This window comes from Chiloscyllium plagiosum, chromosome 11 (genome assembly GCF_004010195.1).
Source record: "Chiloscyllium plagiosum isolate BGI_BamShark_2017 chromosome 11, ASM401019v2, whole genome shotgun sequence".
In the NCBI taxonomy this organism is placed as follows: Eukaryota; Metazoa; Chordata; class Chondrichthyes; order Orectolobiformes; family Hemiscylliidae; genus Chiloscyllium; species Chiloscyllium plagiosum.
In genome coordinates this window covers 82,067,917-82,081,704 of record NC_057720.1, presented here as the reverse complement: position 1 = coordinate 82,081,704, position 13,788 = coordinate 82,067,917, and the positions used below count along the sequence as shown (strand labels likewise).

At 47.1% G+C, this 13,788-nt stretch overlaps 1 protein-coding gene across 1 annotated transcript in view; it reads right to left on the bottom strand.

The window, feature by feature from the left end:
• Positions 1-13,788, bottom strand: part of LOC122554625 (nucleus accumbens-associated protein 1-like) — a 24,853-nt gene that overhangs the window by 5,666 nt on the left and 5,399 nt on the right. The window contains exons 2-3 of the mRNA XM_043699946.1: positions 4,967-5,797; positions 1,390-1,563 (exon numbers count right to left, since the gene is read on the bottom strand). Of these exons, the coding sequence (XP_043555881.1) occupies positions 1,390-1,563; positions 4,967-5,774 (982 nt within the window). The 5' untranslated portion in view covers positions 5,775-5,797. The remainder of the gene's footprint in view (positions 1-1,389; positions 1,564-4,966; positions 5,798-13,788) is intronic.

Below are 13,788 nucleotides of genomic sequence, written 5' to 3'. Positions count from 1 at the left end.
CCCACCTCCTCCTTCTCCCCCACCCCTCTCACTCCTTATCCCCAGCTCTATCCATACCTCCTCTTCTCACCCCATGCTCTACCCTCACCCCTATCTTCATCACTTCACCCCAGTGGCCTCAGGCCTCCTGTCATCTGGGGCCCATGGCCCTCTACCTCACTTTACATCTTTAATCATCAAATCCACTTTCTTCATCAAAGGATTTCATCACCTCCTCTAACATAACCCCGTGACTTGGCTTCGATGTTTTGTTCAATAATGTGCCAACAAAGGACCACGAGATGTTTTACAATCATAAAAGCAACTGCTGAGACAAACACCGAACTTTGCAAAACAATTATGTCCCTCTAACTCAAAGTGAGACACGTTGTTCGGAAAATGGGGAGGTGGGCGAATTCCTGTTCAACACCTCAGTCCAGAGGAGTATCCACGTGCTTTCATGTTCCCATGACACAGAGTGGAGAAGGGAGTGGATGGGGAAACCCATTATGGTGCAAAGTCTCACAGTTTCTACAATACTTACAGAAATACTGAATAAGCTGCTGTACAGAAGCAGCAGAGAAGAATCAGTGCCTTCCCTACATCAGGAGCAGATACAAAACTTCCTGCAAGGATGTGCTTCGACCAAAGCTGAAAAAACCCTTTAAAAGGGGTTGGACAGAGGATTCTCCGAAAGTCTGGGTTGTCGGGACTGTGAAAGATCAGGGAGACAGGGAGAAATCACTGTGTCGTACGCTGCTGGTGATAGTCCAGTCTGGATACCCAGTGGGAGCGGAGCGGTTGGAGATGAATTCTGGAAAATTCCACAAAGAAACAGTGCACTGTCCTTCCACGGCGTACTTATGCCCAGTTCGAGAAACTTTTTTTTTTTTTTTAAAATTGACCTATGACTTGTTGGTTAGTTAATATTGGAATTACACCCAAATTTAGATTATTTTCTCTGGTAATGTCTTAAAAAGTGAAAACTAGTCTGGATATTTCAGTTGGAGAATTTGGGAAATTAGTCTCTTTGCTAAGTTACTGGTTTCTCTGGGAATTCTAACACGATATGACAGCTGCTGCACAGTTCAGTGTATCTGGTTCTCAGCTCCATGATGCCACTGAAGAACATCAGGGGAGAACAGCAGGCTGCTCAACCCCCTCCCTAACCTGCCTCTGTGTCTTGCAGCCATTACTCCTCCATGTCACTGCGGTATTTACTCCCTGATCCACACAAACAAACCCCTCCCCTTCCCAGCAGGGAATCCACACAATCCAAATTCATGGATCGCGGGTTAGTGTGGATTGACGCAGTTCACCGTGACTGAGTGTGGATTAACCGGGTCCAGCCTGGGTCAGTGTGGTTTAACCCAGTCTGGACCAGTGACAGGTCAATGGCTTGTTGCTTACCTGTCACCAGCTCAAGCTTCTCAGTCGGGTCTCCCTCCACGTACAGCTTGGGGTGGCAGCGATGACCGATCTGGTTGATCAGGTCAGCCGGCAGCACCGCCAGGTCGTGGCGAATTCTCATCCTCGACCGGCCGTCCACGTGATCAGGCAGTGCCTCCACCCGCTCCGGTTGGGCTGGAAGAGAAAGAGGGAGAACGTAAAACAACGGACCGCTCGCGGTTCACCTTCCCGGCCGCACCCAGCAGCTGCCAGCGGTAAGACCCGAGTTGGAAACCGCACCGTTCACACACCAGGCCGATCTGTCACAACAATCTCTGGCTCAACAAAGATCCCAGCATTGGAGTGATATCAAAGGCTCCTGCTACAGAATGAAATTCAAAGTTAGCACCCTCCGACAGCGCGGCGCTCCCTCAGCGCTGGCCCTCCGACAGCGCGGCGCTCCCTCAGCGCTGGCCCTCCCTCAGCGCTGGCCCAGTGACTATATAACACCGAGTGAGCCTTGCAGTTGGTAAATGTTATTTTTGGTGGTGCGGACCCAATGTGCTGAAGGGTCTCTTTTTTATTACACAATAGCATGAAATAAGAATTGAGAACAGGATTTGGTCTAACACCCACTCAAGCCTTCTCTGCCAATTAATAAAATAGTTTGTCCCTACCCCCTCACAGCCCTTCACTCACATGTTAAAGGTGTTTCAGAAACTTGGAATAAATGTGACAACCCAGCCTGCATGGCTCATAGGTAGTGAGCATTCCAAAGAGTAATGACCCTTACAGTGGTAATTCCTCCTCACTGACATCTGAAATCAGAGACACCCCATTTTGACAACTCGACCCTTTCCTCCAGATCTCCTGACAAGGGGAGGCATCCCTTCATCATCTACCCAGTCAGATCTCCTCAGAATTTTATGTTTAATGAGATCACCTTTCGTTTTCTCACATCCTCAATGAACACGAGCCGAACCGGTTTAGCTTTGCATCAAAAGACAGCTCCTTCTTACCAAGGATTATCCGACTAAACCTTCTCTGCACTGCCCCAATCCAAGTCTATCCCTCCTTAAGGATAGCTAACAAAATTCTCCACACTCCCACATTGGTGCAGACTCACCGATGTCCTGTGCCATTGTAGCAATGCTTCCCCAGTTCCATAATCCAATCCTTTGTGCAAAAGAGCCCCATATTTTATTTGCCTTCCTAATTTCTTGTATCTGCACACTGACTGTTGCTGAGTCTATGTATCAGGGCTCCCTGTTTAGGGAAAGCTGACGCCCAGATAGCTCCACCAGAGCATTCTGCAGTCTCTCGTCTTTCAAATAACATTCTACGTTCCTATTTTTTCTGCCAAAGCAAACAGCTTTATGGTTTTCCCCATTACATTCCATCTGCCAAATCTTTACGCACTCACTTACCCTGTCTGTTTCAGGAGCAGAGTCTTTGGTATATCTGAAGTAGTACATGTTGTCAAAGTTTTGCAAGAATGCCAAATTCCACACCATCACAACAATGTATAACACAAGGGGCAAAGGGAGGCGGTGGGGAATGGTGGACAATTGCTGAACAGTCCCAAGTGTGCTGATAGCTATATTTAAAACCAAGTTAAGATAGTCAGTCAAACTCATAACGCAGCCCCTTTACTCATTAGAATTGACGCACGTTCATTCACAGACACCTATTCTCAACTAACAAAAGCATTCTTTTCAAACCTTGTACCTTTTTTAAAATAGCTGGGAACCTATGGCTCTGACTTGCTCTTCTCCATGTCAATGCCTTGCCCAATCATTTTCCCGTTTCTCCTTTGGTCTGACTTGCTGTGGTGGTTTGACATTTGGTCATTCCTGAGCCTGAGCCTATGGACAGCTTTTTGCAGACCTTGCAGGTCTTTTTCACAATTCACCTGCCCACCTTCTTTGTATCGTCAGCAAAGATGGCTACCAGTACCAGTTTTATTAATCCATCTCAGAAATACAGATCGCAAGTATCAAATTGTAAGAAAAAAAAGAGAAACACAGAATATTTCTGAAGTGGTAAGAGGTTGCAAAGTAGTGTGCAAAAGGGCCTCAACATCCTTGTTCATGAGTCACTGAAGACGAAGACATAGATACAGCCAACAGTTAGGAGGATAAGTGGTATGTTGGTCTTAATCTCAAGGGAAAGTAAGTAGAGGAGGAAAGATGTCTTGCTGCATTTGTATCGACCCTTGGTGAGAGCTCACTTGGAGCAGTTTAGGTCTCTTTTTATAAAGGAAGGACATACTTGTGTTCTGAAGATGTGGGTGTACCTTTAAGAGAGTTAAAAGCAGCAGGACCACCGCACCAAGTGTTCTCAATAAGGCAACAATGGAATACTGGGTCAAACAACTCAATTAGTTTGTTGCCTGGAGATAAAGACAAATTTGAATTCAGCCAATCAGTTTAAATTATACCCCGAAAAATACCAATTTCCAGTCAAGTTTGATTTGAGTATATTGACAATCTTAAAAGCCAATGACACAATCAGATACTCTCGGGTACAAGACCGGGGAAAGTTGAACAGTTGAGAGGAGAACTGCCACGATCTAGCATGTACCAGACTGCTTGGAAAAAAAACTCTAAAATACCTTTTTGATCAGTAACTTGTGACACAGAAATTCCTAACAAGGAGAAAAGACGACACTGGAAGATCCCAAGACAAGAACCTACAGCTATTTGGTTCTGAGATAAGAAATGTTCTTTTGTAAATCTTAATAGGAAGTTTGATCAGACTAGTACTATAGAAGGGAAAGTAAAAGATAGGTTAGAGAAAGAAATTGTAAATAGTGGTTAGTTAATTATTGTGTTATACTTTAAGAAATAAAATTGCTAATTTTTACTTTACATAGTTCTTGGCCACTCAAATTGTTACAGATGACTGCACGGGATAAATCTTTTCTGAGTTGCTGGCTTTAAATTAAGCAGGAGAGTTTACCCAGTGTTGTAACACTTGTAACAAAGAGACAGTGCAATGGAAGTTCACCAGACTAACCTTCAGAACAACAGACTGTCTTATGTCGAGGGGTTGGGAGAGGTGTATCTGTAATACCTACAGCTTTGAAGAATGAGGCGCACCGAAATGTACTAAACCCTTAAAGGTGTGATACTATGGACACAGATATTATGAAACCCCTAGTAACTACAGAACCAGGGAGACCACCTCAAAATAAAGTTGGGAAGGGGGAAAGAGGAGTTGGGGTGCAGCTTAGACAGAAATGAGGAGGAATGTCTTCACCCAAGGGTGGGCGGATCTTTGAAAACCTTAACTCCGGATAGCTATGGAAATTCAAATCACCAGGATTCTGGAAACTAACGGCATCAAGGAATATGAAGACGGTGTGGGAAAATGCAGCCAGATGTTCAGCTGTGATGTAGGATGACAGGGCAAGCCCGGTGGACTGAATGGCCTCCTCCTAACCCCATGTTCTGACAGGTGAGGTGAGTAGAAAGTGTGACAGAGTGGGGTAGTGACCGTTCACCCCCCGCAGTTGGCGGAGGGCGGGTGCGTGTATGCGTGTGCACGTGCGTGTGCGCCCACCCACGTGTGGGCATTTGGCACGTGGCCTGCTTACCGACATGGGGGACGCTCATGATGTTGTACATGCTGCACATCTGGACGTACTGCTCCTCGGTCATGTCCTCCAGCCCCTCCTCCTCTCCCGCCGCCGCCTCCTCCTCCACCTCGTCGTCCTCCTCGTCGTTCTGGCAGGAGAAGGGGCTGTCGCTGGGGTGGACACTGCTGGCTCCGGGGCTGGAGAGGTCGCGGGGCAGCGCGGCGGGGTAGGCCGGACCCTCGTGGGAGAGGCGGGCCGACTTGGCGCTGCTCCCGGAGGGTCCCTCTCCAGCCCGGCGGCCTCGGGGCACCCCCGTCCCTGCCCCCTCGCTCTGCTCCACCTTGACACGGGAGGCGAGGGGCAGGGGGAGGGGGTGAGGGGCGGCTGCAGCGGGGCTGGGGGGTTCCCAGGCCGGCTCCTCGACGCTCAGACCCTGCGAGTCGCACCTGGGCGAGCTGACCTTGGACAGCAGCTCGGTGCCACGCTCCACGATGCGCTGGATCTGCAGGAAGCCGGCCGTGTACATCAGCATGAACTGCTCGCCCGCCTTCATGCACAGCCTTCCCGTGTAGCAGAAGTTGAGAATGTTCTGGAAGCTCTGCGGCTGCACAGCCGCCGGAAGCTCGAAGGCGGCCCGGGTGCTCCCGGTGAACAGGTCGCGGAAGTAGGAGCTGTTGGCCGCCAGCACGGCGCGGTGGGCCTTGAATGTCTGGCCCTTCACCACGATGGAGGTGTCGCAGTACAGGCCCTGCAGCCTCTGCTCGTTCAGGCACTCCAGCACAGTGTTCCCAAAGTTGGGAATCTCCAGCTGCAGGGTCTGAGCCATTGCCCAGGCTTCGTCACCACAACCTGCAAAACAAAAACAGGAAAAATAACGCACGTTAGCCCCAAGAGATGTACAGCATGGAAACACACCCTGCAGTCCAATCCGTCCATGCTGACCAGACATCCCAATCCAATTTAGTCCCATTTGCCAGCACCCGGCCCATATCCCTCCAAACCCTTCCTATTCATACACCCATCCAAATGCCTTTTAAGTGTTGTAATTGTACCAGCCTCCACCACTTCCACTGGCAGCTCATTCCATACACGTACCGCCTTCTGTGTGAAAAGGTTGCCTCTCAGGTCCCTTTTAAATCTTGCCCCTCTCACCTTAGGAGTGCCCTCGAGTTTAGGACTCTCCTAACCTAGGGAAAAGACTTTGTCTATTTACCCTATCCATGCCCCTCGTGATTTTATAAACTTCTAGAAGGTCACCCTTCAGCCTCCGACACTCCAAACCCGGCAACATCCTCGTCAACCTTTTTTGGACTCTTTCAAGTTTCACAACTTCTTTCCTGCAGCAGGGAGACCAGAACTGAATGCTGTATTCCAAACGTACACAGCAATATGGCACTTTCCACAGCAGGAGGCAAGACTTGTGGTGGGGGAGGTGATGTGGGGTCATGGTGAGGAGAATGTGCGGTATGGAAGGGGGGGGTGGAGCTGTGGGAACAGAAGGCGCTGTCAGGGAGGGTTTTGTGGAGAGGTGGTGCGAGGGCACGTGCTGGCGAGTTGGGAAGGGGACATCCCGTGAAACTGTGACCTCCTGGAGCTGCAGTATCTGAGTGGTCACCGAGGAGCCGCGTGTGGTCACTGATGTGCAGGAACTGGTCTGAGTCTCACTGATGGGAATGGCAACGCCGCTGCAGCAGCTCCTCTCTGCCACTGGAGGGGGACAAGGAGCAGAGTCTCCCACCCTGGCTGCCTTCTGAAGAGTGCCCTTGGGTTGTGCCACATTCCACAGGCCTGTGAGTGGAACTGAAGGGAGCCGGACCGGCTGCAGAACTCTTTCAGATTTCCAACACAACCTCCCTCATTCTGATTCTAACTGCTGAACATGCTTTAAGTTCGACAACAGTCTTAATTCTGCAACCGCAGCTCTCACTCTGCCTGTACCAGACAGGAGTGTCACAGGGTTGTACTGACTGCGTAACAAATGCAACTAGTCTTCACTGAAAGGAATGAGACTGGAAAACAATTGCCTTGTCAAACTAGGGAAGAGATCTCAAACTGTTTTTCACACACTGAATGATAGCCCAGGCTGCCTCCCTCGTTCCCTGGAAACTTCCCAACGTTCCTTATACAAACACAGAGCTCCTTGCAAGGCTCCTGGGAATACTGCTGGGACCACTGCCCTGGCCACTCTCTGGGAAAACATCAGTCTCGAGTCTCTCTCAACATTTTGGGCCAATGGGCTGAGAAGTGGCAGATGGAGTTTAATTCAGATAAATGCGAGGTGCTGTATTTTGGGAAAGCAAATCTTGGCAGGACTTATACACTCAAGGGTAAGGTCCTCAGGAGTGTTGCTGAACAAAGAGACCCTGGAGTGCAGGTTCATAGTTCCTTGAAAGTGGAGTCACAGGTAGACAGGATAGTGAGGAAGGCGTTTGGTATGCTTTCCTTTATTGGTCAGAGTATTGAGTACAGGAGTTGGGATGTCATGTTGCGGCTGTACAGGTCATTGGTTAGGCCACTGTTGGAATACTGCGTGCAATTCTGGTCTCCTTCCTATCGGAAAGATGCTGTGAAACGTGAAAGGGTTCAGAAAAGATTTACAAAGATGCTGCCAGGGTTGGAGAATTTGAGCTATAAAGAGAGGCTGAACAGGCTGGGGCTGTTTTCGGTGAACTAGAGGGCATAGGTTTAGGGTGAGAGGGGAAAGGTATAAAAGAGACCTAAGGGGCAACTTTTTCACAGAGGTTGGTACATGTATGGAATGAGCTGCCAGAGGAAGTGTTGGAGGCTGGTACAATTGTAACATTTAAAAAGGCATTTGGATGGGTATATGAATAAGAAGGGTTTGGAGGGATATGGTCCGTGTGCTGGCAAGTGGGACTAGATTGGGTTGGACCGGAGGGTCTGTTCCCGTGCTGTACATCTCTATGACTCTATCACTTCACAGAGATTCCTAAACATCTCCCCATCCAACCAACTGCTTCCGGATGCACCATCGTTATTGGAAGAGGCTCGATCTGTTTGGACACAGCTGACCTCTGCGAAGGGCAGGCTGATGAAGAGTCAGTTAACTCGATGAGTCAGACTGAGGAAACTGGGGCAAATTGCGCTTCATTCTCAAACAGTGTCATGGATGTGTTTCCATTTACCATGGAATTCTGGGTACTAAACACTCACTATTTCACTTTTCATATCCCAAAAACATTTCCCGCTTTCCTGGGAGGCAGTCCTACCAACCTGACTGTTTCCCAGGATCCTGCATCACTAAACCACCCCTTTCCCAGAATCAGCTTTCCTGAGTATATTTTTCCATCCATATTTTGTGTTAAACCATTTACTTTTGCCCATTTTATTTGTGAAAGCAATGCTTTTGCATTCTGCTCCTTCCTGTTCTACTCTGTTAGAAGTCACACAACACCAGGTTATAGCACACCATGTGCATGTTTGGGTTTTAAAGGAGTATGATCTAAATTGCTCAGTTGTAATTCAGTAATCCATTCTTTACCACTTGTTTAAGAATAAATTTGCTCACGATAAAAGTTAGTTTCCCGACATTGATTAAACCTGTTGCAAATTTCTTTTGTCATGGACAGCAGTCAGTCATGTTAGTATAGGGCATGGGAGGAATGGGAAAATTGTGTCAGTATTGGGGTAGGAGGAAGCTGTTCCAGTCTGTTGGGCTTCATTTGAAGCATTTGTGGCCAGTGCCCTGGTGAAGTGAATACTAGGACTGGAGGAAGAGGTTTAAACTAAATAAAAAGGAAAGGAGACCACAGGAAAGGCTTACAAAACAAAACGATATGATGGCATTGCAGATCAGCTACTTAGATAAAAGGTACCCAGATTGGGACATGAGGTGGAGATGCTGATGTTGGACTGGGGTGAAACAAAGTCAGAAGCCACATGACACCGGGTTATAGTCCAACAGGTTCATTTGAAATCATAAGCTTTTGGAGTGCTGTTCCTTCATTGTTTTAAAAAATTCTCAAGGTCAGGTTCGTAGGAGAGTAGTCTGACACAGAACAAACGACCAAGAGGCGAGTCTGCTAGAATATGAGCATTTTATTCCCCGCAGCGTCGCCACAACCAGGTCTCATACTTACAACGGGGGGTCTGGCTTATACTCACTCTACATGTTACCGGAACTGGGAGCCGTCAGTTCTCGTAGAGCGGTTGCCAACAACCCACGCTCGGCGGTTAAACGTAACCCCGGAGCAGACTCACCGAACTGGAGACTTTTCCAGCTGATATACTCTTTTCCAGATATAAACATTCATGTGAACAGCAGAGCAAGGCTAAAAAACACATTCCATTCTGGTTACATACAGATAAGAAGATTCACACGGGGAGGTGTGTAATAAGATTCACACGGGACTAAGCAACACCTCCATTCCGGTTAGATTCACACATGTATTGGGACATAATTTTTAACCGTTTCACCACATTCCACTGCTTGGCCCAATACATGTGTTACATTATGATTCACACATGTATTGGGACATAATTTTACACCACATTCATCAGCAGCGTTTTGAAAGCCTGCGATTTTAAATAAACCTGCTGGACTATAACCTGGTGTTGTGTGACTTCTGACAGAGTAGGACAGGAAGGAGTATAGTTTAAAAGCATAAGAAACAGCAGCAATTATGTCCAAAGAGGGAATAAAATACTAACAAGGAAAAATGAATGGCCCTTTGCTTAAATCTACGTATCATTCAACAAAAAAAGCTGAATTAACAACATAAACAGAGGGAAATGGGTATGATCTTCAATCTATTACAGAGAAATATTTACAAGGAGACCAAAATTCAGAAGTAATTCTTCAGAGGTATGTGACTATTTGAAAAACACAGGCAGGAAGGGAGGGGTGGAGAAATAGCTTTGATAGAGAAATAAGCATAATGGTCAGAAATGATCCTGGTTTGGACGATAAAAAATCCATATGGGTGGAAGTAAGAGATAATAATGGTCAAAATATGGCTGGGAGTAGTTCATAGGCCCCCCAACAGAAGCTGTTCTGTGGGACAGAGAATAAATAAAGGTGAAGCTTTACTGCCTGCTTACAAAAAGTGTAGGAGGCTTTACTTTTGTTATAAGGAGCTTTAGTCTGAATCTAACCTATCCTTGGAATGTGTGATGGAGGCAGAGTTGAGGAAGTTTTACTTCCAGCTTAAGAGTAGAGGGAACTTCTTTCAACCACTGTTCAGTCTCAGTCGTGGGGACAGAGTCGAGGAAACTTTACTTTTACTTCAAAGAGTGGACAGAGCTCTGCGCCGTATTTAACCTCGTGCTGTTTCTGATGGAGATGGTGTCAAGGGACTTTACTTTCCACTTTCTTTCTTAAAAGAGTAGAGGCCTTTACTTTCAGTTTAAAGGATATAGAAAGCTTTATTATCTGTGTATAACAGTACAGAGAGCTTTACTTCAGTTTAAGAGAGTAAATGGAACTTCACTCTGTATCTAACCCTGTGCTGTCCCTGCCCTGGGATCGATTGAGATAGAACTGTATTTGTCCTCTATAATTTGTCACATTGATAAAGATGCCAATCCTGACTTTAATCACAGTAACCCAGAAGTTAAATAAAGGATTGACAAAAAAAAATTAATGACGGGTAACTGCCTGAGTGACTCCATTAGCATGTCCCTTCCCACATCATGCCACTTTCACTGGTCCTACTCACAGGCATAGAGTCAGACAGTCATACAGAAAGGAAACAGACCCTTTGGTCCAATCAGTCCATGCTGACCATAACTCTAAACTAGACTAAACCTGCTCACGCTCGGCCCACATCCCTCCGCACAGTTCCTGTTCATATACTTATCCAAATGTCTTAAAAGGTGTTGTAACTGGACACGCATCCACCACTCTCTCAAAGTCCATTCCACCCCAGCAATAGGAGTGAAGAGTCACGCTCCACACATTGCTGCTTCCCGAGCCAAGGCATCTACCCAACAATGTGAAAAAGTGCCCAGATATGTCCTCTACACAAAAAGCAGGACAAATCCAACCCAGCCAATTACTGCCCCATCAGTCTTTGTTGATCATCAGTAAAGGGATGGAAGAGCTATCAAGCAGCACCTCCTCAGAGACGCCCAGTTTGAGCTCCCCCAGGGCCACTCAGCTCCTGACCACATTACAGCCTTGGTTCAAACAGGAGCAAAAGGGCTGAATTCCAGAGGTGAGTTGAGAGTGACAGTCTTTGACATCAGGGTCACATTCGACAAGAGTGTGGCATCAATGGGCCCTAACAAAACTGGAATCGATGGGTATCGGGGCAAATTCTCCTCTAGTTGGAGTCAAACCTGGCACTTAGGAAAATGGTTGCGGTTGTTGGAGATCAGTCGTCATCTCAGCTCCAGGACATCGCTGCAGGAGTTCCTCAGGGATGACCTTCAACGACCTCGCCTTCATCATAAGGTCAGAAGACACAGAAACATGGAAGCTAGTAGCAGGAGTAGGCCATTCAGCCCTTCGAGCCTTTTATGCCATTCAATATGACGATGGCTAATCGTTCAATCCTGGATGTAGGTTTGCTTGCTGAGCTGGAAGGTTCATTTTCAGACAAAGCACTGTTGATGGTTCCTGCTTTCCGTTTGTGTATTTGGGTCTCTTTGGGTTGGTGACGTCATTTCCTGTGGTGATGTCATTTCCTGCTCTTTTTCCCAGGGGGGGTGATAAATGGGGTCCAAGTTAATGCGTTTGTTGGTAGAATTCCGCTTGGAATGCCATGCTTCTAGGAATTCTTCTCAAACCTCGCTAACCTGTTTAACCTTTCATTTACCCTTTGATTCCTTTAGCCCTAAGAACGGTATCAAACTCCTCCTCGAAACCATTCAAAACGTCCGCCTCAACCCTTTTCTGTGGCAGAGATTTCTCTGCACCTCAGTCTGAAATGGCCTAACCTGCATCCTTAGAAGTGAGGATATTTGTTCACGATTGCACAATGTCCAGCATCATTCAAGTTTCCTCAGGTTCTGAACTACCCTGTTCAACACAGCAAGCTCTGGACAACATCCAGGTTTAGCCTGACAAGTGGCAACAGACATTTGCGTCACACACGTGCCAGGAAATGACGATCTCCGACAAGTGAGAAGCTAACCTTCACCTTTTTTGACCTTCAATACCATTACCAACAACGAATCGCTCATCATCAACACCCTGGGTGTTACCACTGACCAGACATTGGCCTGGATCAGCCACAAAAATACTGTGGATTCAAAAGCAAGTCATAAGCTAGGAATTCTGTGGTGAGTAACTCATCGCCTGTCCACAATCTACAAGGCACAATTCAGGAGTGACATGGAAGTACCAGTATTGGACTGAGGTGGACAAAGTCAGAAATCACATTACACCAAGTTATAGTCCAACAGGTTTGTTTGAAATTACAAGATTTCAGAGTATAGCCCCTTTGTCAGGTGAAGTGAGAACACGGAATTTATGAGCAGACAGATCTAAACAACCTACAAATGGTGTGAGTGGAGTGGGATAGTAAGTCGAGTAATAAGTCTCTGCAGGTGACCAAGGGTGTCAGACTGTGTGAGCAAAGTAGGCGAAAGCGAGGACTGCAGATGCTGGACATCAGAGTCAAGAATAGAGTGGTGCTGGAAAAGCTCAGCAGGTCAGGCAACATCCGAGGAGCAGGAGAATCGACATTTCAGGCAAAAGCTCTTCATCGGGCATGATCCTGATGAAGGGCTTTTGCCTGAAACGTTGACTTTCCTGGTCCTGGGATGCTGGCTGACCCACTGTGCTTTTCCAGCACCACTCTAACCTTGAGTGTGAGTAAAGTGTCAATAGCTGAATAACGACTGAAGGGATGATGTATAATCCGATTAAATGAGGCAGAGAGATAATTTTTAAAAGTAAGGTGGTGCTGGAGATAAACCAAATAACTGGAATAACATGGAACAAATACAGAAACCCAGCAGCATCTGCAAAGATAAACCAGAGGAAAGGTTGTCAATGTTTTTAGCGACCTGAAACAAGGCTGAGAAAAGTCCTTGAATTGTCTGAAACCAATCTTTTATTTTACTTGTATACAAGGGGAGAAATTGCCTGTACACATTAATTGCCTGTGGTGTAAAATTCCAAGCAGTGGAATGTGGTGAAACGGTTAAAAATTATGTCCCAATACATGTGTGAATCTAACCGGAATGGAGGTGTTGCTTAGTCCCGTGTGAATCTTATTACACACCTCCCCGTGTGAATCTTCTTATCTGTATGTAACCAGAATGGAATGTGTTTTTTAGCCTTGCTCTGCTGTTCACATGAATGTTTATATCTGGAAAAGAGTATATCAGCTGGAAAAGTCTCCAGTTCGGTGAGTCTGCTCCGGGGTTACATTTAACCGCCGAGCGTGGGTTGTTGGCAACCGCTCTACGAGAACTGACGGCTCCCAGTTCCGGTAACACGTAGAGTGAGTATAAACCAGACCCGGGAGTCTGCTCCGGGGTTACGTTTAACCGCCGAGCGTGGGTTGTTGGCAACCGCTCTACGAGAACTGACGGCTCCCAGTTCCGGTAACACGTAGAGTGAGTATAAACCAGACCCGGGAGTCTGCTCCGGGGTTACGTTTAACCGCCGAGCGTGGGTTGTTGGCAACCGCTCTACGAGAACTGACGGCTCCCAGTTCCGGTAACACGTAGAGTGAGTATAAACCAGACCCGGGAGTCTGCTCCGGGGTTACGTTTAACCGCCGAGCGTGGGTTGTTGGCAACCGCTCTACGAGAACTGACGGCTCCCAGTTCCGGTAACATGTAGAGTGAGTATAAGCCAGACCCGGGAGTCTGCTCCGGGGTTACGGTTAACCGCCGAGCGTGGGTTGTTGGCAACCACTCTACGA